Source organism: Colias eurytheme, chromosome 16, assembly GCF_061535395.1.
Source record: "Colias eurytheme isolate Ceu_HAF_F1 chromosome 16, ilColEury1 Martin Lab GWU primary, whole genome shotgun sequence".
In the NCBI taxonomy this organism is placed as follows: domain Eukaryota; kingdom Metazoa; phylum Arthropoda; class Insecta; order Lepidoptera; family Pieridae; genus Colias; species Colias eurytheme.
In genome coordinates, this window is record NC_142995.1 from 7,204,381 (window position 1) to 7,228,704 (window position 24,324).

The 24,324-nt window shown below is 36.0% G+C and overlaps 1 protein-coding gene across 1 annotated transcript in view; it reads right to left on the reverse strand.

Annotated features, from left to right (window-relative positions):
* LOC149901890 (ceramide transfer protein-like) overlaps positions 1–24,324 on the reverse strand; it is a 41,113-nt gene that overhangs the window by 4,269 nt on the left and 12,520 nt on the right. Inside the window, exons 7-11 of the mRNA XM_090110726.1 lie at positions 5,546–5,728; positions 3,803–3,909; positions 2,659–2,780; positions 1,844–2,325; positions 316–439 (exon numbers count right to left, since the gene is read on the reverse strand). Of these exons, the coding sequence (XP_089966852.1) occupies positions 316–439; positions 1,844–2,325; positions 2,659–2,780; positions 3,803–3,909; positions 5,546–5,728 (1,018 nt within the window). The remainder of the gene's footprint in view (positions 1–315; positions 440–1,843; positions 2,326–2,658; positions 2,781–3,802; positions 3,910–5,545; positions 5,729–24,324) is intronic.

Genomic DNA, 24,324 nt, shown 5'->3' on the forward strand with positions numbered 1-24,324 from the left:
AAGTCTCAGTAATAGGGTCAAGCTCAAGCTTAACAAAAAAAAAAATTATCTCTTCTTTTTAGAATCCATACTTCATATTATAAATGCGAAAGTAACTCTGTCTGTCTGTCTGTTACTTAATCACGCTTAAACTACTGAACCAATTTTCATGAAATTTGGTATGGAGATATTTTGATACCCGAGAAAGGACATAGGCTACTTCCCGGGAAAATGACGCAATCCCGGAAATCCCACGGGAACGGGAACTATGCGGGTTTTTCTTTGACTGCGCGGGCAAAGCCGCGGGTGGCAATCTAGTTATAAAATAAAATTCACCTGTACTACAATAAGCGATGCTCGTGGTGATATTGTCCCGGGTGGGCGCCTCGTTCTCCGGGAACGTGGAGCGGCACGCGAGACACACCGTTACAAACAGACGGATACACGCGCCTGTGTTAGCCTGTAAGAGAATTTCATTGTTATTATTAGGAAAAAATTGGTTGTTTGTAAAGTAGAGATGTTAACGTGATAACATAATGCAGTGGCAGCGCTCGAGATGAGACGGGAGATCGGTCCGTCTCTCTCTCGTTATACCTGCATCGCGCTCGTGAGGTTTTGGTATGACACAAGTTTCTGAACATGTCACCCGACTAAAACGATTTTAAAAACGTTATCACGTTAAAAATGAAAAAATCTTTATTGAAAAAAGTTTTAAAAGAATACACAATATTTAGGGAAACTAAAGCCTGTGTTCGAAACTGTGTTACAGGTTTTAGAATCGCCTCACAATTTGGAAGGATAAGGAGAATTTAATTATTGTTATTGATAAGTTTGTAGTTTATTTTTGTTTTGGGCTAGAAATTGGCTGGTTTTTATTTGCAAAAAATATATACCCGAACTAAGTTCTTGCATTGAACTAAGTTCCATTTTACAGTTGAAGATAACACTCAGCAGCGCGATGATTGAACGTCATTCATGGACTAGTGCTTCCGTTGTGTACTAATTATAATGTTGTGATTGTAGACCGAATGTTATGAATGTAGAGCGTCTCTCTTAAAGGGTAGATCGTATAATATAAAGGCAAGAGGATGCAGCGTAGAATGTATAGTGTACAGCGTAGAGTATCGAGCGTAGACTGTAGAGCATAGTCTACAGCGCGTAGCGTAGCGAATAATGTACAGCTTTGATTGTAGAGCACCGAGCACAGTGTAGAATATAGAGTGTAGAGCCAACGTGCGACCAGAACAGCGCGTCCCGCTGCGACGTGTACAGCGTAGCGTGTAGAGTGTAGAGTGTAGAGTGTAGAGTGTAGAGTGTAGCGTGTAGAGTGTAGAGTGTAGCGTGTAGAGTGTAGAGTGTAGCGTGTAGTGTAGCGTGTAGAGTGTAGAATGAAGCGTGTAGAGTGTAGCGTGTAGAGTGTAGCGTGTAGAATGTAGCGTGTAGAGTGTAGCGTGTAGAGTGTAGAATGTAGCGTGTAGAGTGTAGAGTGTAGCGTGTAGAGTGTAGAGTGTAGAGTGTAGCGTGTAGTGTAGCGTGTAGAGTGTAGAATGAAGCGTGTAGAGTGTAGCGTGTAGAGTGTAGCGTGTAGAATGTAGCGTGTAGAGTGTAGCGTGTAGAGTGTAGAGTGTAGCGTGTAGAGTGTAGAGTGTAGCGTGTAGAGTGTAGAGTGTAGCGTGTAGAGTGTAGAGTGTAGCGTGTAGTGTAGCGTGTAGAGTGTAGAATGAAGCGTGTAGAGTGTAGCGTATAGAGTGTAGCGTGTAGAATGTAGCGTGTAGAGTGTAGCGTGTAGAGTGTAGAGTGTAGAGTGTAGAGTGTAGCGTGTAGAGTGTAGCGTGTAGAGTGTAGCGTGTAGAGCTGGTCGCACCGGATAGTCGCGGTGCGCGGTGGAGTGGTTGGTGACCGCGTACGTGTTGCGCGGCGCGGCGCGCACGTGCGACCAGAACAGCGCGTCCCGCTGCGACGTGTACAGCGTCGTGTGTAGAGTGTAGAGTGTAGCGTGTAGAGCTGGTCGCACCGGATAGTCGCGGTGCGCGGTGGAGTGGTTGGTGACCGCGTACGTGTTGCGCGGCGCGGCGCGCACGTGCGACCAGAACAGCGCGTCCCGCTGCGACGTGTACAGCGTCGTGTGTAGAGTGTAGAGTGTAGCGTGTAGAGCTGGTCGCACCGGATAGTCGCGGTGCGCGGTGGAGTGGTTGGTGACCGCGTACGTGTTGCGCGGCTCGGCGCGCACGTGCGACCAGAACAGCGCGTCCCGCTGCGACGCCGGCCAGATGCGCTTGAACGTCTGGTGGAACACCAGCGTGTCCGACGACACCGCCTCCACTATGTTCATCGTTTCGAGCGTCGCTGCGAATTGACAAAGGAGTTTGTTATATGCTGATTAAAATCAGTTCTGAGTGCTTCTTGGAAATAAATTTGAATTAGAAATACAGCAGCCAACAGAATAGTTCGTAATTAGCGAAGTGCTTTTTTAAAATTAAATTGAAATTTGACAAAATGTTGGACGACATAAAACATTGAAATAAAGATATTTTTAAGCAGGTAGTTAATTTTAATAAAAAAAAAAACTAATTTGCACCTAAAGACGCACTTCAACAACCTCAAAATATCTCAACAAGCAAGATGTTTAAAACAGAAAAAAATTTTTTCAAAAAGGAAATAACATAAAAATGAACTCACTCTCCCACTCATATCGGTATCTCGGATTGAAGAAATAGTGGCACATTTCACGCGCGGACACGCCCCGCACCTTGTGCATCGCCTTCAGCGGGTCCATCACCATGCCGTCTACCTCCATTTCACTGTAGAAAAATGAATGAATTTTTTTTTATATATTCTCATCATATCAATCTCCCACTCTATCCTGTCCGTCTCCGATTCCCTCTCCCTCCCGCCCTCTGTCTCTCCCACCCTCTCTGTCTCCCGCCCTCTCTCTCTCCCGCCCTCTCTCCCTCCCGCCCTCTCTCTCCCGCCATCTCTCCCTCCCGCCCTCTCCCTCCCGCCCTCTCACTCCCGCCCTCTCTCCCTCCCGCCCTCTCTCCCTCCCGCCCTCTCTCCCGCCCTCTCACTTCCGCCCTCTCTCTCCCGCTTTCTCTCTCCCACCCTCTCTCTCCCGCCCTCTCTCCCTCCCGCCCTCTCTCCCGCCCTCTCTCTCCCGCCCTCTCTCTCTGCCTGTCTCCCTCTGCCTGTCTCCTTCTCTGTCTGTCTCCCGCTCCGCCTGTCTCCCGCCCCGCCTGTCTCCCGCCCCGCCTGTCTCCCGCCCCACCTGTCTCCCGCCCCACCTGTCTCCCGCCTCGCCTGTCTCCCGCCCCGCGTGTCTCCCGCCCCGCCTGTCTCCCGCCCCGCCTGTCTCCCGCCCCGCCTGTCTCCCGCCCCGCCTGTCTACCTCCCCGCCTGTCTCCTGCCCCACCTGTCTCCCGCCCCGCGTGTCTCCCGCCCCGCCTGTCTCCCGCCCCGTCTGTCTCCCGCCCAGCCTGTCTCCCGCCCCGCCTGTCTCCCGCCCCGCCTGTCTCCCGCCCCGCCTGTCTCCCGCCCCGCCTGTCTCCCATCCCGCCTGTCTCCCGCCCCGCCTGTCTCCCGCCCCGTCTGTCTCCCACCCAGCCTGTCTCCCGCCCCGCCTGTCTACCGCTCTCCCTGTCTCCCCCTCCTCTCTCTCTCTCCTCTCTCTCTCCATTTATTAATCCGATACTATTCATTTTTGTTTATGAAAATAATGTTAACTACATGCGATAAGCCACATGTGAAACTTCATACATTGACGAATAAAGAGATATTTCTCTGAAAATCTTTTTAAATATTGGTAGTTGTTATACATAGTACATACCGACGGTACATCCTCATATCGCCTTCTTCAGCGAACAACTGCCAACCGATCTCACCACCGACACCTTCAAACGCGGCCTGGATCTGTTCAGTTGATATCCTGTCGATCTGTGAAAAATATACTCATTTTATAAACTAGCTGTGCTCCGCGATTTTACTCCTATTGGTTTTAACGTGATGATAGCCTAAGCATTCATCGATAATTAATGGTCTATCTAAAATAATTTTTCAAATCGACCCGTAGTTCTTGAAATTAACGCGTTCAATCAAACAAACAAACCCCTTAGCTTTTTAATTTTATTATAGGATACAATAATATTAGTAGGGATTAAAAATAAGCGTGGGTAAGCCACAACCAATGAATTTTAGTGTTCGCTCCATTTACGTATGGAACATAAATAACATAAGCCGTTGTTAATCCGGTTGAGAGGGAATAAAAAATCCATGATACTACATCCAAAAAACGTCCATCCTACTCAGTAAAAATGTAGATTTGTTATGGTAAAATATTTTTTTATAGAGATATATCGTTGTGTCCGTATTCATTTCCAGATTTATATTTTTACATCGATGTTTCACACTTCTATAACTAAGTAGATTCATGTGATCAATAATTTCATTTTATTTCTACAAAATGATTACTTATGACTAAAAGTTTTTCAAACATGCATCATTCATTCAGTAAATGTGTTCTGTGCGTGTTGAACAAATTTTATGACGAATCCAATCATTTTACATGAAAGTTATGTCACTGTCAGTTCTGTCGGTAAAGAAATCTAATCGATCCATTAAAATTGATTATACGGCACTTAATAGGAAAATGGTTTTACACGCAGCCGTCGAATTGGACGTTTCTTACTCACTCATGTATAAATTTTAACTTTGTCCAGTTCTGACAATTTGAGACGGTTTAGAGACGGAGTACTTCGTAAAAATATCTTAATCTTAATTTACAGAACTATTTATTTCAACCAAACAAACAAAAAATCAATAACCAATGTCATCTGTTAGAAGCATTAAAGTTAAGTTAAGAAACCCTAGTAACCGAATTAAATTAATTATATGTTTATTAGTTATTCCATCTACATAATCGATAACCGAGATTCATCTCCTCTGAACCTGTTAAAATAAAAGCAACACTTGATTATTGTTAACGATAATATAACCTAATAAAGGGAAAACATGTTTCAATAAAACAAACTACAATGAATACAACGTTCCATTACCTTGAACATGTTATGTAGTAAATAGTAAGGGGGAAACATTGTTTCATAGCGCATACAATGTTGTCGATTAGTGAAAGAAATTACGGCAAAACTATCGACCAACAATTCTATGATATTATCTATATCCTACCCTATATCACTTACATCCTGTTCATTGCCTCGGACACTATTTGAATAATTTATCGATCTATGCATGCGCATGCATACACTTTACTGGAATATCATGTACAATGCTGTTTTTTGTTCTTGTGTGTATGTATTCAATTTGTAAACAATAACAACTTCGCAGTTCGCATGTCGATTAATGAATTGAAGTTTACGTTTATCTTCACATTTTGAATACATAGTTTATTTTGAGATGATTCGATAATACAAAAAAGAGCGTGTGTGCCGACCACACGTGTCAGAACTGAAACATCTTTGGCATGAAGACCAAAATCGTCGCCTTACTCCATGACGTGACGGTATTGCCATGACGCGACCATAATGTTACTCCAAATCTGAAACACTCCACATACCTCGGACCACAGCGGGTGCACGGTGAGCCGGTTGTCGATGGCCGGCGGGGGCAGCTCCACCTCGTCGCGCGTGAGCTCGGCCGGCGAGGACACGCGCGCGCACCGCTCCTCCTCCATTTTGTCGAAGCCGGTCTCCACCGCATCGTAGAACTCGTCGTCCGGGAGGGTGGAGTGCGGGCCCTCCTGTAGACAATGGTGTTTAACATTTAATTTTATAGCAATCAAATTCATCATGTTTAATAAATAGGACATGGTTTTTTTCAAGAATAGAGCATAAATAGATGACGAGGCGGGATTGACGAGGTATTTAATGCTTTTTGTAGTCTGTCTACGTCTTGCCTATGACTGGTTGCGTTAGCTTTATATAGATTACTACTTAAGAAACCCTAGTAACCGTATTAAATTAATTATATGTTTATTAGTTATTCCATCTACATAATCGATAACCGAGATTTATCTCCTCTAAACCTATTAGCAAAGCAACGCTTGAATATTGTTAACGATAATAATATAACCTATAATAAAGGGAAAACATGTTTCAATAAAACAAACTACAATGAATACAACGTTCCATTTCCTTGAATGTTTAATATTCAATATGCTTTTGCCTAATTTGTTAATTGTCTAGATCTAGAACAAAACAAGAGCATCACGCACGGCAACACATCTTCTTATATATAAAAATGAATCGCAAAATGTGTCGGTAAGCGCATAACTCGAGAACGGCTGAACCGATTTAGATAATTCTTTTTTTATTATATTCCTTGAAGTACGAGGATGGTTTTTATGTAGAGAAAACGTAAATATGTACCACGGGCGAAGCCGGGGCGGACCGCTAGTTACAAATAAATAACTTAGAGAAAACGTCAGATCGCACCACCTCATCACAACCGTATCATTTCATATTACATAACAACTGTACATGCAATTTTATTCTCATGTTACTTGTCGGATTACATGACACGCACTTTTATTTATAATCATTTAAGAAATAAAATACTTTAATATTAAAATTATTTGTTGGATTAATAGGCCAATGAAACAATTAATCATCGCGTAAAATCAACAAACAGGCCGATTTATTAAATACTGGGTTGTGTTGACTGTTCGGAACAACAGCTGTTGAGCTGTGAATTTTAAATTTAATTCTATTATATATCTAATTGAAATATGTATTTAACTTTAAATTTGCCATATGTAGAAGAAGCTGAGGTCACGTATTTTAATATAAGTTGATTCAGTCAAGCAGGGCACCAATTCCGTGGAAAAGAAGTAGAAGCAGACACTGCAGCCGAAATCCAAATTATTTAAGCCCACTTACGCTAGACAAGTTTTGTTCAGAACATCACGTTTATAAATAAAGATGATGTTACGTTACATCATGAAAGAAGCAATTGTTTCAATCGTTTCTCGCATTCCCTTGAACGTGCTCTTGTGGTTAAGTGGCCTTCTTAAAATGTATTAGTATCTAGTTTCATTTTAATTAAGTTAACTGTTTGAAGCAACCAACTCTTCTTTAAAACTCGGCAAAGGGGAGACCAACCTTGTTTGAGACCAACCTTCGTATTATAGTTTAAAGTAAATTGTATATAAAGTTACATACGATCATAACCATACAGAACATGGTATACTCTTTATCTATAATTAACTGAATATCCAATATACATAACATCTGTATAAGACATATACGAAAAGCCAAACAAATTCTTGCCTACCAAAGCTATGAACTTGATTTTATCAATGCAGCATGGAAAATAATTAATTGTATGCGGGGCGCCGCCAACCTACATTCGATTAAGGACAAGTGGTGTAGAAACAATTTTCACTGATTGCGCTAGTGATGTCGTCTAGACGCGTATAGATTAAAAAAATATATTTCGACGTGATTCATAAGCCGCATGTAGTTTGTCGTAATCTTATTAATATAAGGATGTTTTATTGATTTTCAATTACTTTTTTACATTTGATTAAGGGACTGCTTCAACATTATCACAATTTTTGATTATTATAATATCAACAAAAGCACAATTTCAAAACAATATATTAAGTTCAGTAGTAAAGAAAGCCTGGCACTTGACAGATGCATTTCACATCTGTTTCTCTTGATTTCTCTTTACGGGTATGCAAGCGTAACAACCTTATAGTACCTTGTCATACATGTTTTAGTTACACATCGAAATCACTTCCTTCACATCAGTGTTGTATCTGCCTGAAAGATTGAATATTAAAACAAAGATCTATCATAATTAATACAAGCGATTAGTTAATAAATATCCTATAATCAGAGCATACCGACATATTTATAGGTAATTAATAAACTGAACATAACAATGCAACGGAACCAGTATTTATTATTGAACAGTTATTAAAATTGAAACTAATTTGCTATAACGCAATAGCATATAATCCTAAATTGTTTGTGGAAATATATCCGAAGAACGTACAAAATTATGTCCAACATGTAATGGTAATGGAAGTAACGATTTCTTCTCTAATACCAAGTCGCATAAGTTTAAATTAAAAACACAATCGTAATTAATTAACCTGTATAACGGAAACAATATAAAACATGTTATCTCGTTAAACGAACCACCTCAATAAAGGTCGTATTAATCAAGACTCGCCTAAAAATTTCGCTGATTACTATAACTGGTTCCTGCAATCAGAGACTAAAACCTACTGGCCACCGAATTTAAGCGTGGCTAATAGACCCGTTAATAAAATACGACCACTATTTCGGGACCCAGGAATTCCCAGGAACCAGTATACATAATACATCATAGCTAATAATACCGTCATTTATCCATCCATCATTTATTTATCTCTATTACTTAAAATAAGACACACCTTTGCAGAGTGCAGGCCTCACTTAAATCTTTTACTTTAGATTCGAAATTTTACAAGCAACGAATAATAAAAAATAATCCACCTCTCATAACATTCCTCATTTATATATAGTAAACTAAATATACCTACGTATATAATTGCGTTTATATTTTCGCTATACTTAAGTGGGATTTAGATAATTTGACAGTTTCTGGATTATACACAAGGTCAAAGTCATCCAGTTACAATATTTTACGACGTCGTTGGTGCACCGTATCGAAAGAGAAAGGACCTTTATATCATTTTTTATTCGTATTGTTAGAAGAAAGTGGTAACAACATGAGTGTTCGTAATTTATAATCTATTTTTATGACTGCAACCCAATTTGTTATTGCTTAGTGTTCTGTGTTATCATCTCATTTCCTTTACAAATACTGAATGATAAATACGTTTGCCAACGTGAAGCAAATATTTGTGCGCTGTAAAATGTGTTATACAAAATGTAATTATGAACATGGAAGTTAATAAACTTCAATGAAACATATTCCACGTCAGACGTACTTAGTTGGAAATAGTTGAAAACCTTTGATTATTTTTAAATTAATTATCTAAAACTCTGTCAGCGTGTAAGTATGAAACCGAAAGTAAACATAGGCTATAACTATGAAACTACCTAACCATGATAATACCGTAAATGAAAATGTTACAAAATTAAAAAAAATATGCAAACTAATTTTACTCTTAATTATTTTTTGTGCATTTCTCTCGCACGTTTTCAATTTAGCGTTTCACGAGTTTGTACCATGCATGGTGCTCTTAAGTTATGAATTAGACATCGATCCCAGTTACAGAATATGTATAAGTCGGATAGTAAGTATGGATTATGGAATTTGATGTAGACACACCCCCATGTCTACATCGAATGAACTTTGTTCGTGAAATATTGATAAATAAAAATCTTATCATGATAAATATCTAAATTCAAGAAAAATTTAGATATTTTATCTGGTCACATTCTCTGCTCTTTATACAAATTCCCATATCCAAAAAATATAATTTTCATGGCATAGCAACCAAGAACCACAACCCTTGATCACGTGACAACTGACGTCACAACTCACATAACATGATACAAATCCCATACGACATCCAAACGAAGGGTAGTCACTCCCACTATGGCGTGTTCATCATTACCCGATGACGTCACAACCACACCCTTCAAAGTAAAAGCCGACGCGACGAGCACCATTATCCATAACCCTTGATAACGAAGCTATTTTTAGCTTGAATCAGACATTCGACATTTTACTATCATTATTTGAAGTATAGTAACCAATTAAATTATTAATTTACGTACCATTTACGAAACACAAATAAAATTCATCCTCTTTTATTTATTTTACATTTATTTGAACATTCTATTAAAAGGACTTCCGACAATTTAGTCAATAAACATTTCCATTAAGGAGACGTTTTTTGTGGATGTACCTGGCTATACAAATATGAATGAAAGACGTTGATTTATGCTTCGATATGGAATATGCATTACGATCTATAGAGCTTATAGGCACCCTATCAACGGAACAATTCAAAACAGTCAGCACTTAATTGGTAGCGGAAACTAATTTGGCCTGACAATAGAATAAAAGAAGAGCGAAAGTGAACGTTAATATACACAGCATAGGTTTATCGAAGTACTTACCAAATATAATATGCGTGTGTGTACTAAAAAAATAAAATAATTCATTATAACATCCATTCGACTCTACTTAATATCAGGAGACACCCTCAACCTTTTCCATTAAAACTGTGCGTCACAGAAGTCATAAATATCGAATATACAACACTAATCGGCTTATACCATCTTAAAGACAGTCATATAATAATCTATTTTTAATCTGTGTCCATTTATATTTACAAGACTGTAAACGGATTATGCTTCAACTCTAACCATGAAACTGGAGTCAAGGTTACGGTATCAGTTAACCAACACAACTGCACAGAGCGCTTTGTTCCAGCAAGTATTGCGAATTAGCACATCAAAGCCGCTGACGTCACACCAACAAAACGCCTCCGACCATTGTATCACTTATCGGAAATGGACTAATTTCGCTCTGTTAACCGCACTAAGCAGTTTCATTAGCGGCCATTAACTTTCTATCGAACATAACCTTTCGAAACGGATTTACTAATCCTCGCTAATTGCTGTGCTTTAACATTTTATAATTCCTCACAATAACATTTTTGATGAACTGATCTGGGACTTGTAATTTATTTAGCCAATAGTAATTACTAATTACGATTTCATCACGTAATTCGAACTAAGCCTTACGTTGTGTGTGTACGTGTATACGTTTTACGGGTAATATTTTTTTCATTAGATGAGGGTAGTTGTAAAATTTGCTCAAGAGTGTTTGTTGTTGTTTTTTCAAATCGAAGAAAACTTAGTCTAAACATTCAATTTTGCAATTTCTACAAATCCAGATGCAACCGTTCCCTCATAAATATACATACATACACATTTTATGACTAGCAATAAATTTCTGTACACATTGAAGAATATTCAATATTACCAAGGATTCAATATTATCAAAATAATTCTATATTGAATAGTACAATTCCATGCAATCTATCAGCACACAAGACATCATATAAACATCTGTACAAATACAGAGAATATAATAAAACAAAAGCAATAAAAGTGCCAACGTACCGTCTACATGGTGCACAAATCGGCGACTACAAAAACTGAATACACGCGTATTGCCCTGAACCCGCCGGCGAAGGGATGGGTAAACAAATGACGGCCGTGACGTCATAGTTACCAAATGAACCCTCAAATAACAACTTCCTAGCTGACGGAATATATTGAGGAGCAAAGAATATAAATCACACGTCACAACGAAGAAGTATGTCGCTTTTTTAGTAAAGTTGTTTTTCGATATAGCGGACTTCATATTACATTTTCCTTTTAGGCACGGTTATAATCACTTTATTGTTTCCCTAGTAATAAAATATTCATTCCATTAGACGGGATTTATATAAATCACCTGAATGTTATTTATAGCCTCGTAGGAGAAATAGAAATTCTAATAGTCAAATGTGTTGACAAGATGAATGCTCACCTAACCAATAAAAACCTATAAAAAAGGGGTAAAAATTTTTAGAAAGCCTTTTAATGAGAAGCAAGTTAAAGCAATATATTCATGTAAACTTAAATATTGCGAAATCAATAAGAATATATAATCTTCCAAACACTGTTCTTCATCAAATAAAAGGTTTGAACAAGATTGGATCAATCACATCGAGCAAAAGGCTAACGCAATAAACATCTAAGGACATGTAATAAAGACACCCCAGCTCTGAAGCTTCAAGCTACATTAACTCGGCTACAAAAGGGTGTCAATATCAGTTTACCTAGGAGTATAAAGAAACATTTGTGTAATATAAGTAGAAGTAATGGATTCAAACGATCCTTATTTAGTCTGAATCACATAGAAGATCCTAATAATTATCACAAAGCTTACTAAACGCGAGTCTTGACACTGTCTTAAAAGAGATTAGTAAAATAATGGACAAAAACTATAAAGCCTTGCAGCAAAGTGGATTACTGAATTAGCATCTTTTTACACTCGGATTACAGAAGACATAACATTGTAATCATCATTTCGTCACAATTCGAATATTGACGAAATGAGGACGAAAACAAGTAATTGTTTAGATTTCTAAAACTACACATTACGAATAGAACACATTACGCAAACTATGTACAATAACTTTCGCATTTTATTAATATGGACTGGAAGCGTTTTTTCCACAGCCCCTATGCGAGATAGAAAATAAAAGAGAAAGAGCGACTAATTACAGGAAGCGGGTCCAATCATAACCTCGTCAGGCACGCAACGTCGATTATAAAGTCTGGGTTATAAATCAACGTCTATTAAACCATAGACTTGTAAATTTTACAAGGTAATTTCCATCTTGATTGTTGCTACAGCTAATAGCATTATGTCATAATAGTTTGATGGTGTAAATTTTTATTAAGATTGAATTTTATTCTGTAAAAAGGATACAGAACACAACCAAATTACCACCACTAAATACCAATAAATGTGAGTAGAGTAAAAAAATATAAAATTTATTTTCTTAGGTACTATAAAACTTATTGTGAGTAGTTTTATCGTTATAATTTTTTACACTATTGCCATAAAACAATAAAATTCAAATTAAATTAAAAAATCTGTTGTTCCAATATTTTCATAGTTTTCCCCGATCCAGTGCTGTTTAAGCAGAACATCCTCGCAGAATGTATCGACAAATTATCCAAAGAAGCAAGCAATTTCGGTCATCTCTTCGAAAACAGTGCAGAATCTTTTATTAAATTCACTGCTTCAACTACATTGGTTTTAACTGCCACAACTGTTGCTGTTGTTCCTCAATTAGCTTTTGTTGTTGCATATGCAGGGCCAAACACAGTTCCCGTTGTTGGTGCTCTTGTTGCTTACACTCTTTCTGTTGTTGCTGATATTGTAAGCCTTTGTACATTAGCTGCTGTTGTAATTTTTTGAACATTTCTTCGTACTGTTTAGTTTCGTTAAACAGTTGTTCATATTTATGTGCACATAGTGTTGATAGAGTGTTCGAATTGTATAGACACAATGGGCCCAAACAAAATTCACAATTCCCAATGTGAATAATGCAAAATAAAATTAGAAAACGCAACATATTAGTATGGTCAAGGCACAGCGAATGTGGCATGCGCTTCTTCTTATCTTATTTATAAGCAAATTGATACACATTTAATGTAACTAATTTATGTTCCTTATCAAATTCATAATTTCTTGTTTATAAATACCAAAAGGGACTTCTGATTTGTAACTTCGATACAATAATGAGTGATAATTGCTATGAGGGCTATAACCTCGGTTAACAGCCTCATTTCAATATCGAATGGAAAGTGGAACTATGAATCGATACCAGAAAGATAACCAGAATCTAAAGATGTATTCAAAGGTCGATTTCTATGTGAAAAATATTCAGTACATGCTATGAACCCGAGTCTTTTGCTGTACTTATATCATGATGCGGGCTGCAGCTTGCACCTATTGCAATATCGTTGATAACAACGCTATTTATGACATGAATCTATAACATATTTATTATCAACAACTTAAAGATTGGATATAAATTACATATAACACTTTATTCCATTAGCAAAACAAAGAAAGGACATTACAAAAAATATTTACATAGAAAAATTAACAGCAGATTTATTCAGTGATCATATTCATTCATGAATAAATTCATATTATGCTCGTTCTATTGGATTCTCTCTTTATAATTCATGTTGGATAAAAGCCCTGACTAATATCAACATATTTACAAAAACTAATAATTACATTGATACAAATTCAATAAAAAGATCTTCACAAAAATAATATCTCATAATCAAAAGAACTTGTGGTGCTTTAAATCAATAACTACATATTGACATTACCTAATTTATAATTTATCGATAAAAAGATCCTCCTAAAACATAAAAAAGTTTCATACTCTTACTTTAAATCAATAAGTTATACCATGTAGATACGCCTCCAATCACGAAAGAGTAAAAGAGTGAAAGCTATAAACAACAAACGACGTACAATAAAGATGACCAGCTAGCTACATTAACTCGTCTGCCGTGACGAGGGGTGCCGTCGAATGTCGATAGCCCACCCTAATGGCGAATGACGCAATGGCCCATCCCTAGTTACTATGCACGAGCTATAAGGGATGTTCTAAGACATGTAACTGTAGATGTAGACCACATAGAGAAAAAGCAATTACATTACGTAGAAAAAGGGCGTGTAAACGAATCAATTTTGAGTGAAATATTGGCAAATAGCACTATTTCTTGGTATAGAGCACTCATCAGTTAATACACTACCTTGATTATTGATTTAAACACAGAAGATATCATAAATCTCATTTCATTAATCGCTGACTATTTTAACTACCCAGAAAGTTACTATGAAGATAATTAGTTTGTGAACTTCGGAAACAAAATACTTTGAACTAAAATAGTTTGTAGCTAATCACTACCTACCACTCTATCTACCACTTCCTGGTTTTCGCGATATAATCATTAATAATTTCATTACTAACTGCTCTTTTTGCTACATCCTCATGCCAGCTTGTAAAGCAAAAGAGAAACATCGAATAATTATAGGAAATGTCAAATCATAATCTTGTCAGACACGCGACTTGGAGTTTTGCAGTCTTGATCATAAATCGCCATATTATATTAAATCATCGCTCTTATAACCATATTTGATTATTTCAAAATGATGATATTTTCGTAAGTCTTTATTGCACGCCTCATAAGCGAAGCGTTGAGGTGGGTACTACTGTCACTTCGCGCATAACATCTGATTTTTCAAACTTAAAATGTCTTTATGTATCATACATTGCACTTGTAAGATAATACATACACACACATATTAAGAAAAAACACTATTTTTAACGTTCATGATATTTTTGATGTCATTTTTGTTATTTAAACTAGTTAAAAAACAGTTTAAAAAAGTTCTGTCTTGGTCCTTGGACGTCCGTGTGTCTGTATGTGCGGATCCTTTTTCTTGTTAACACGATAGCGACCGAAATACTTTACTAATCGAGTCTTTTTTTTTCTCTTACGCTTGAGTATGCTCAGGAATAGAACCCTTTCATTTTTCAGGGTCTGATTCGATGTGGTTTAATTGTTATTAAATAAACAAAAATAATAATTAATAAATATTTATTAAAAAAAATTATGAGGCGTGCACTTTTGGATTTTCCAAATTATTTTCCTTTCATGATAGATACAAAAACACAAATAAAATATTAAATTACTCTAACACACAATAACTTTTAAACACTGCCTTATAAATATGCAACTTAAGAACAATCTCTTTGAGTAAGTTATTATCGAGAATCGCTCTCATAATTTAAATCCAGAATCTAGCAACAATTTTGAATTGAAGTTACTCATTTTACGTTTTAACAACTTTCTGTTGTAACTGTCGTTGTTGTTCTTGAATTAGTTGTTGTTGCTGCTTATGCAGAGCCAAGCACAGTTCACCTTGTCGTTCCCCTCGTAGCTGGCAATCTTTCTGTTGCTGCTGAATTAAAGCGTCCTGACTTATAATCTGCTCTTTTAGTTCCTTAATAATACGCTCGTATAGATCAATTTCCTTCATTAATACCTCTTTTTTATTCTCACATATTGTAGGGGCAGATTCCGATGCGTAGGCACACAATTGGCCGATACAAAATTCACAATATGCTATGTGCAAAATTGAAAATAATATGAGCAAACGAAACATCTTGGTATGTTTGAAGCCTGGTGAATGTTGTATGCCTTTATTCTTAGCTCATTTATAATGAGCAAATTGATACACAGTTCTAATTTATGTTCTTATCAAACTCGTAATTTATCGTTTATAAATTAACAGGATAAGACGTTTGGTCCGTTTCTGTATTTCTATAGGTACCTACATCATTTTTATTAATATCATCGCCGTTTACGGTATATGACAAAAAATTAAAAAATGCTTAGTAATCATAACGGATACCAACTGATGGTTCTATTGTTATATTATTGTTATAGGGAAGACCACTCATAACAGTTTTAATTCAAATTCAAATTAATTGAACGCGAATGCGTCAGTGTTACTCCATAAACATCGGTTGAACCAGGAAAAATTAATAAAGTGGTAGTATTTTTCACTCGTATAAAAATGATAATTTATTAATTCCATTATATTGAATTTCAAAACCTACGTAATGAGACCTATTCGTATAAATTTTTGTCGTAGGTAACACTGATATTATGTTGCTTTGTTATAATTGTGTTAACTTATATTTTGTCTAATCCATACTAATATTATAAATGCGAAAGTAACTCTGTCTGTCTGTCTGTTACTCAATCACGCCTTAACTACTGAACCAATTTGCATGAAATTTGGTATAGAGATATTTTGATATCTGATAAAGGACATAGGCTACTTTTTATCCCGGGAAATTGGATAGGTTTTATCCCGGAAATCCCACGGGAACGGGAACTATGCTGGTTATTCTTTGACTGCGCGGGTGAAGCTGCGGGTGGAAAGCTAGTTCTCATATAAAATATCAATGTATGTAAATCGCAAACCAATACGTAAGTAAATAAATTAATAAATTCCAGGTCAATGCTGACATGAAAATTATATTAAACGCAACTATGAATTACATATTTAATGATAGACGAATAACGAATAGGCTGAATACGTAATTTGGTCGAATTTTTGTGGCCAACTACTAATTGAGGTGATAATTAGGTAACACGCTATATAAAATCGATTTAATTCGTATTAATAACAACTTATTGTACTCGTTAGCAGAATACAGCTTAATTAAAATGTTCATGGAAACCAAACTATTGATATGTACAATGTACAAGTACTAACATTAACTGAAATATTTTCTAAACTAAATAAAGACTGCAATATATTTATTGCCATTATAAGATTAATCTCCCTGGCATTATTTATTTGCCACAAGACAAGGTTTCTAACTACACTTAATGAGATTTATTATCCTTGTATTGTATTTATGTAATTTAAATCAATTCAAGAGATCTGAAACCCCGCCGTTCATTACCAAAGCCACGACAATATATCTTTCATATCTATATAAAGAAAAATGAATCTCCGTATGTGTTTCAATTTTTCAATCACAAGATTAAAACTCGACAACGACTCGATAAATTCAGCAGAAGCTTTAACGTTTCGGTTAATCAACAAGGAAGGTTCTTATGGATAGAAAAAGTGTAAAAGGGGCCATAGAGCAGAACAACGTCTTCCGGGGCAGCTAGTACTCAACATATTTTAGAAATAAAGTGTAAAAGAGGCAATATGGCAGTAAAACGTCTAGCGAGACAGCTAGCATATATAATTTAAAAGTAAAATACAAAACAATAAAATAAGCAAACATTATGAAATTATTGTATTCAGAACATCAGTGCAACGAACTTCACCATCGACCAGTTGACCTAGGTAGAGTCCAACACGTTCACAACGTAACGTAACGACAGATTGTATAATACGCAAAAAATACGCTTCATAATTATTATTACTACAAAAAATGTAACGCTTTCTCTTTAAGGTTTGGCTTTTCGCAAGTCATATAAGTAGGTACCTAGTGATACGTTTTTAGCTGCGGGCCTTTTGTGTACCTACTGTTTTATAGTAGCCTTTTTTGTGGTTGTGTAAAGACTTGAAAGATTTACCACTCTCTCTTTTGATTTAAAATTATATATGACGTCATTTAATTTTTCTTCTTACTTTACAGACAGATGTATATCTGTTTATTATATCTTTAACAGAAACGCCAAAGCTGGTTGCTAATGGAGTTTTGGAATAAAATCTTGATATGCAATCTATTTTTAGGTATCAAGTCATGTGAAACATTGAAAATACATTATTACTAGCACCTAATTTTTCTTTTAAAATAGTAAATTGAAAGTAGGTCAAATGTCTGTACTATAATTATTTTGAAACGCATTACCGGTTGCGCGATGGAATCAATAAATTTACAAAAAAAACCCTTCAATTAGGACTACAGCAATAAAAATTACATTGAAAACCTAGCATTATGCATCATCACCTATCACAAAACATAGATAAGGAGAATAATATAGTAATTTATACGTTATTTGATATATATCTTCCTATCACTACTAGGTACCTATAATTACTACTATTACCTACCTACAACACACACATAAAGGTCTTAGTATCCAAAAACCACTCAAATTAAAACTAATGCTGAAACTATACCCTGTATAGTTACAATAAATACGTTCCAATAACACCAAAACTGTATCAATTGGCATAAAATGTGATATTAATTACCAGGATAAACGTGCAACTAACGCAGCTTCAACACAAATAAAGGATCAACGAAGCTGCAGTATCAAATAATATTGCCTCGATTATAGCGATTGCCCTATAGACCGGGAGATACTGACACAAAATTTCGAGTCATTTGTAACAGGATGGCGGTTCTACAGGGTTCTTAGTACGCAATGACAAAAAGAAAAATGATGGTGTGAACGCTGGTACCGGCGGCTTAGTCGCGTGGGCGTTAGTCGAACTCATCGGAAAATAGCGAAAGTCAAACGATTTGTAACAGTATGGCACTTATTTTTCCTGTAAGTTTGAGGATCAACGAATATAAATACAAAATTTCAAAGATCTAGGTGTCGGAAATCTTCACTTATATAAATTAATAATAACTTTATTTTTCAAGTATGACAGCACTTTTTCCCCCTACTAGAAGTATGGCAAATATAATAATGGTCACATTTTATCAAATACTCTCCAAAAAGCCAAATGCAATACTGGTACAAAAAGATAGGCGAAATAAAAAAAATTTGCAGATTTTCGGCGGTATGGCGACCATTTGGAATCGTCCGAAAAGTATGGCATGGCGATTTTCGTAAATGGCTGCACGACGATGGTTACCTGTGCAAAAGTTAGCTTGGTACAAATGGTTGAATAATTGTTTTTTTTAAATCAACACATTCGCGTCGGTATGGCGGGCTGTAAGTCATACCGGAAAAGTATGGCATGACACTACCGCCTACTTCTTTTTTATGGGCTATCGGTAAATTCTAAAATTTTTGTGTTACAAATCGTTTGACTTTCGCTATTTTTCCGACGAGTTCGACTAACGCCCACGCGACTAACCCACCGGTACCAGCGTTCACACCATCATTTTTCTTTTTGTCATTGCGTACTAAGACCCCTGTAGAACCGCCATCCTGTTACAAATGACTCGAAATTTTGTGTCAGTATCTCCCGGTCTACTACTTTACATCATACATATAATTTTCAATACGCTATGAAAAGCGCAATCACTCACAATGAGTGCACATAAAGTTACTATTATAAAGCTTTTTGTTTGTTTGTTTGGATGCTTGGTTGAACGCGCTAATGTCAGGAACTACGAGTCCGATTTGAAAAATTATTACAGTGTTAGATAGTCGGATAGCCCATTTATCGAGGAAGGCTATAGGCTATATATGATCACGCAAAGACCAATAGGAATGCGGGCAAAACCGCGATGCACAGGTAGTAAAGTTATAAAACTATAGATATCCAGTCATGTGCGACCGGGACACAGGTGTGCCAGTATGTAGGTCACGAGAAACCAGCTAGTCGGATGTCTCGAGTTGTGAGTCGAGCTCGAATGCGAATTAACTCCCCTGTTGAAATGTACTTCAGTACGAACAAAATAGATAATGTTCTACTGGGTTCAGTGAACTTGCATAATGCATATTTGCATAGCGATCAGTCTTGTCTAGAGGTTTATGACAGTCTGAGGATTAAATAAATTTTATTCACGAACAGTACACAACACGAAAGTAAGCAACATTACTTTGCAAACTACGGCAAAGTATTTTTTATATATTCTCATATTTTGCAAGTCTTGAAATAACTTTTTTATGTGTGCCAATGATAGTAAAAATATCACGGAAGTCTGCCGAATTTATATGATGCCTCCAAAGATAACATCGCAGCAACAGCTGGTGAGAATTCCAATAAAATGTGTCAATCTTATTATAACTTATGAATAATAAGGATTAAACTTCAATTGGATATAAAATCATTTCTATGCTGAGTAATATATTCATGTGAATCATACGTTGACACTAACAAACATGTATTGCGTGATACATGCACTAAAATGCATTTAACGACGTGCAAGGTAAACGACCTTCGCGCCCCAAATTTACCATGTTCTAGGAAAGATATCGACTGCTTACGAGATCTCTTCTAAATCCATTAGATTAGCGATAACTGCACTACCGTTATCAGCAATTGATAATGTGACGTAATCCATTCAGTGATCAGTCACACTTGTTTACGAAGTGCTCATAAAATTCCTATAATTTCGGCTACGTTTTCTTGGCTTATCGGTAAATGAATCAGTGCGATAAAACACAATGGTTTCTGATCAGTTCTATATTTACGAATGAACTTCCGTTCGAGTCAAGGTCGGTATTAGATTTATAGCCCGATATATAAACAACCAGACCAGTCTGTTTTGAAGATCAAAAGATCATCGGAAACAAAATGTCACTTTGAAAAAGTTCCATAATTATAATAGGTATGAATATCATTAACTAAGGTGGCAACAAAATTACATTTTTCGGGTCTACCTGCTAAATAGCAATTATTTGAGACAATAAACACTACCACAATCAAAAATAGGTGTACTTTTTTAGTTTTTACATCGAAGTTGAGATACCTTCTTAAGTTTTAAAATCAGAATAATATTATCCCTAGGTCTGAAACTAAATGAAAGGACAGATATACTAATAAATAATTTATATCCATAGGTATATCCTTGAAATACTGGCTAAAACAAGAACAATTAAAGGAAAATTAAAAACGCATCATTTATTATGATAAATAGCTGTCACCCATTAACTATATAGATTTCTTATATAAATACATATAAGTAATATTTACAATCCCTTCAATGCCAATAAATGCATCTCCCATATCAAAACAAGACCCCACGAGTCCCACGACATTCCTGTAACAGTTTACAAACCAGATTCACGTAACCGGCCGTGTTCAAACCCGTTACACATCCAGAGCGGGAATAGTTACCGATTCATAAATAAATGACTATGCTTCCCGTTTAAATGGGAATTGGGATTATCCCACTATACTAAAGAATCCTTACCAAAGAACATTGAAATGTGCTCTTAGTCATATTTGAAATTATTACCTCAAATATTTTAACAGCTGTGAAACAATTACGAATAAGGCTTTCAAATAACTGATAATTACAATGACGTACATTATCACTTTCTTGTATTTTACTTTATCTGTATTTAAGAATACATTCTTATATAGCAATTGGGGTTACACATATTATTATGTACATTCGATATAAGTCGAAAATAGCGCTTGATGTTAGATAAAACGACATACATTACTATACCATCAGGGCCGCGCCGACCCCCGGCAGCGCCTGTGTGCGAAACCTATGAAGCGCCTCTTTTTTTATAAAAATTCAATGCGCACCTTACACACACACACTTACAATCAAATGATTGTTCATTTGTTTTGTTTTGCCTTAGCTATCTCGTTCGTTAAAATCGGGGAATACCCATGACCCCACCCCCGGGCCCCGCTTGCGTCGCACGCATCGCATCGGGTTGCGTTCAGAAACTCACTCATTCATATTTAGTCCACTCATTATATACATTAAAAAAAAAGGTGAATTTGCGCATCTAATTTTTTGATATATTGTAGGGATACCCAGAAAAGCTTAACTTGAGTTTTTCGACCAAGATTTCCTATGAGCTTTCGCCGCCATCTTAAAAAAAAGGTGTAAAATTTGTTTTTCGGCAATAACTCGGCTATCCGATGAAATTCGGAAATCACTTATAAGACACTTTTTGTTCCTTTTATTATGCTCTACAATTAAGTCTAGACCATTTTTTCCGTATCATGCATCGTTATCGAGATATTGATCGATAAAGTAAAAAAAATGTGTGCATGTACTAGTGTACACACGTACGAAGTGAAACTTCTTTATGACCTTATTTTTCAAAAAATAATTTACTATATGCAACTTTACAGAAATACGTCGAATCACGCGTGGTAGGGATAAGAAAAAGATGGTGCGTAACGGAAAAAGTCACGCGTAACGGAAAAATGTTACACTCAATTTTTTTCCAACCCCGATAAAGAAGTTTCACTTCAAAAATTCAGGACACATTTTTAGTTTTTTGCTTTTTTTTGTTTAGGACATAATACATATACCTACATTATGTATAATATGTATCTAATACATATACATGTATTTAAAAAATCGTAGAATTCGAACTTGTAGAGAATATGCAGACCTACAATTTTCTTTCTGGAGTGTTTTAGTTGGACAAAAATTACGATCTCCAGCGCGCCGCAGAGTCGGTGAATAGGCATGACGAAAGATTTTGAAATTCTCTTCCATAATGTGTGTATACGTTTACTATACAAGAAAAACCCTATATTTCGGTAATATACTTAAATTTAACGAAGATTAAAGCCATTTTTCAAAAAATATTTAATATCTGTGCCAAAACAGCTCGCAGGTGTCATGGCGTAGGCTTGACGTCAAACTTTGGTAAATACGTAGTTATTTGTACGCATTGCGAAGAAAATTAAAAAAGTATTTATTTAATATGTGTTATAGAAACGAATTACAAAGTTTATAAGTGGTGTGCAGTATTGCAGTGTGAATCCACATAAAAATAATGCTCAAAAATGTGTTAGTAATTATTTCAAGCGAAAAAATAATAAGAAATTATTGTATAAAGTTGGCGCGGAGAATCCCGAACCATGTATTCGTGAATTCGCAATTATATTTCTGTTCTGAGTCGATAAAGCATACGTGAAACAATAGAAAATAAATAAAAATGCGTATTCTCAACATATTCATAACAACAAAATACATCTGACGTGAGTTGTTTACTTATGCGTGACGTCACGCGTGTTTTAGTCAAAATGGCGAACTTCAGAATTTCAATGTTTTATTTTATTGATAATCTCATTAATCTTAATGTTTTTAAGATTTCTAAGTCGCTATATTTAATTTATTTATTATACATTTTCCCTTAAAAACACTAATACGATCATTTATGGATACTGTCGTCATGCCTATTCACGCTCACCGTCGAGTGAGCTGCTCGCTCGGTTGTGTTCGCATGGCGAATCGAATGGGAAATTGTTTAGGAAATTGATGGGATAAAAAATAAGTACATAGACCAGACTTTAGAACAAATTAAAGATCACACTAAAGTATATTTTTTAAACAAATAATTTGTTTGTGCAGTAAAAAAAAAGTTGAACTGTACAATTAAGCGAAAAAAAGTACAACACACGGTAAAATGAATGAAAATGGTTTCAAGAAAATTTTGTAATTGAAAAAATGCAAACACACTCGTCAAAACGGATGCCAGGTTTTATAATCTCGATAACTATGCACGATACAGTAAACATGGTCAGGACTTAATTGTAGAGCATTAAAAAAGGAACAAAAAGTGTCTTATAAGTGATTTCCGAATTTCATCGGATAGCCGTGTTATTGCCGAAAAACCAATTTTACCCCTTTTTTCAAGATGGCGACGAAAGCTCATAGGAAATCTTGGTCGAAAAACTCAAGTTAAGCTTTTCTAGGTATAGTACGACATAAAAGAGATGAAATTAATTATTTTGGAACTAATTCGTTATTCATTACCTGGCAACCCTGAATTGGCAATGTAGCTGTCAAGTTGAATAAAAATTTGTTGTTTTTTTCGTGAAGTGGAGAATTATTGAGATAAAATTGTTATTTAGAACAAGAAATTTAAATAAAAAAGGAGACATCATGAAAAAGGTTAAACGTAGCGGTGTCCGTGATGTGGTGTATAAAGTTTTTATTCGGTGTTTGTCCGAATTTCAAGCTGGAAATTTATTGACTGATTTGGAAAACGTTTACAAACGTACAGCAGAATATACCGGTGAGATTCCATTTATTTTTGCTCAGTACTACGTAAAATAGAATATTCCATTAGTGACGAGTGTTTAATGTATGTATGTATGGCGATTATTACGTTTTCGCAATTTAATTTGAGGTTATTTGTATGTAAACAAAAACTAGTTTTTATAGTGCGACCAGCACAATTTGAGTCAAGAAGTTATATCCAATCCAACCAGCCTCAAATAAAGTACCTAGTTTAGATTTTACTACAAAGTATAGTGATAACTGTTTTCATACAGCTATCTATCTATTAATCAATCAAAACATAAGAAAAAAATCATATTTACTGTATCATATTTACAGATACTGAAGATGCCCAGTACCCTCTTGCCAGTACTTCGAAACAGAGTGATGATCAGTCCTTTGAA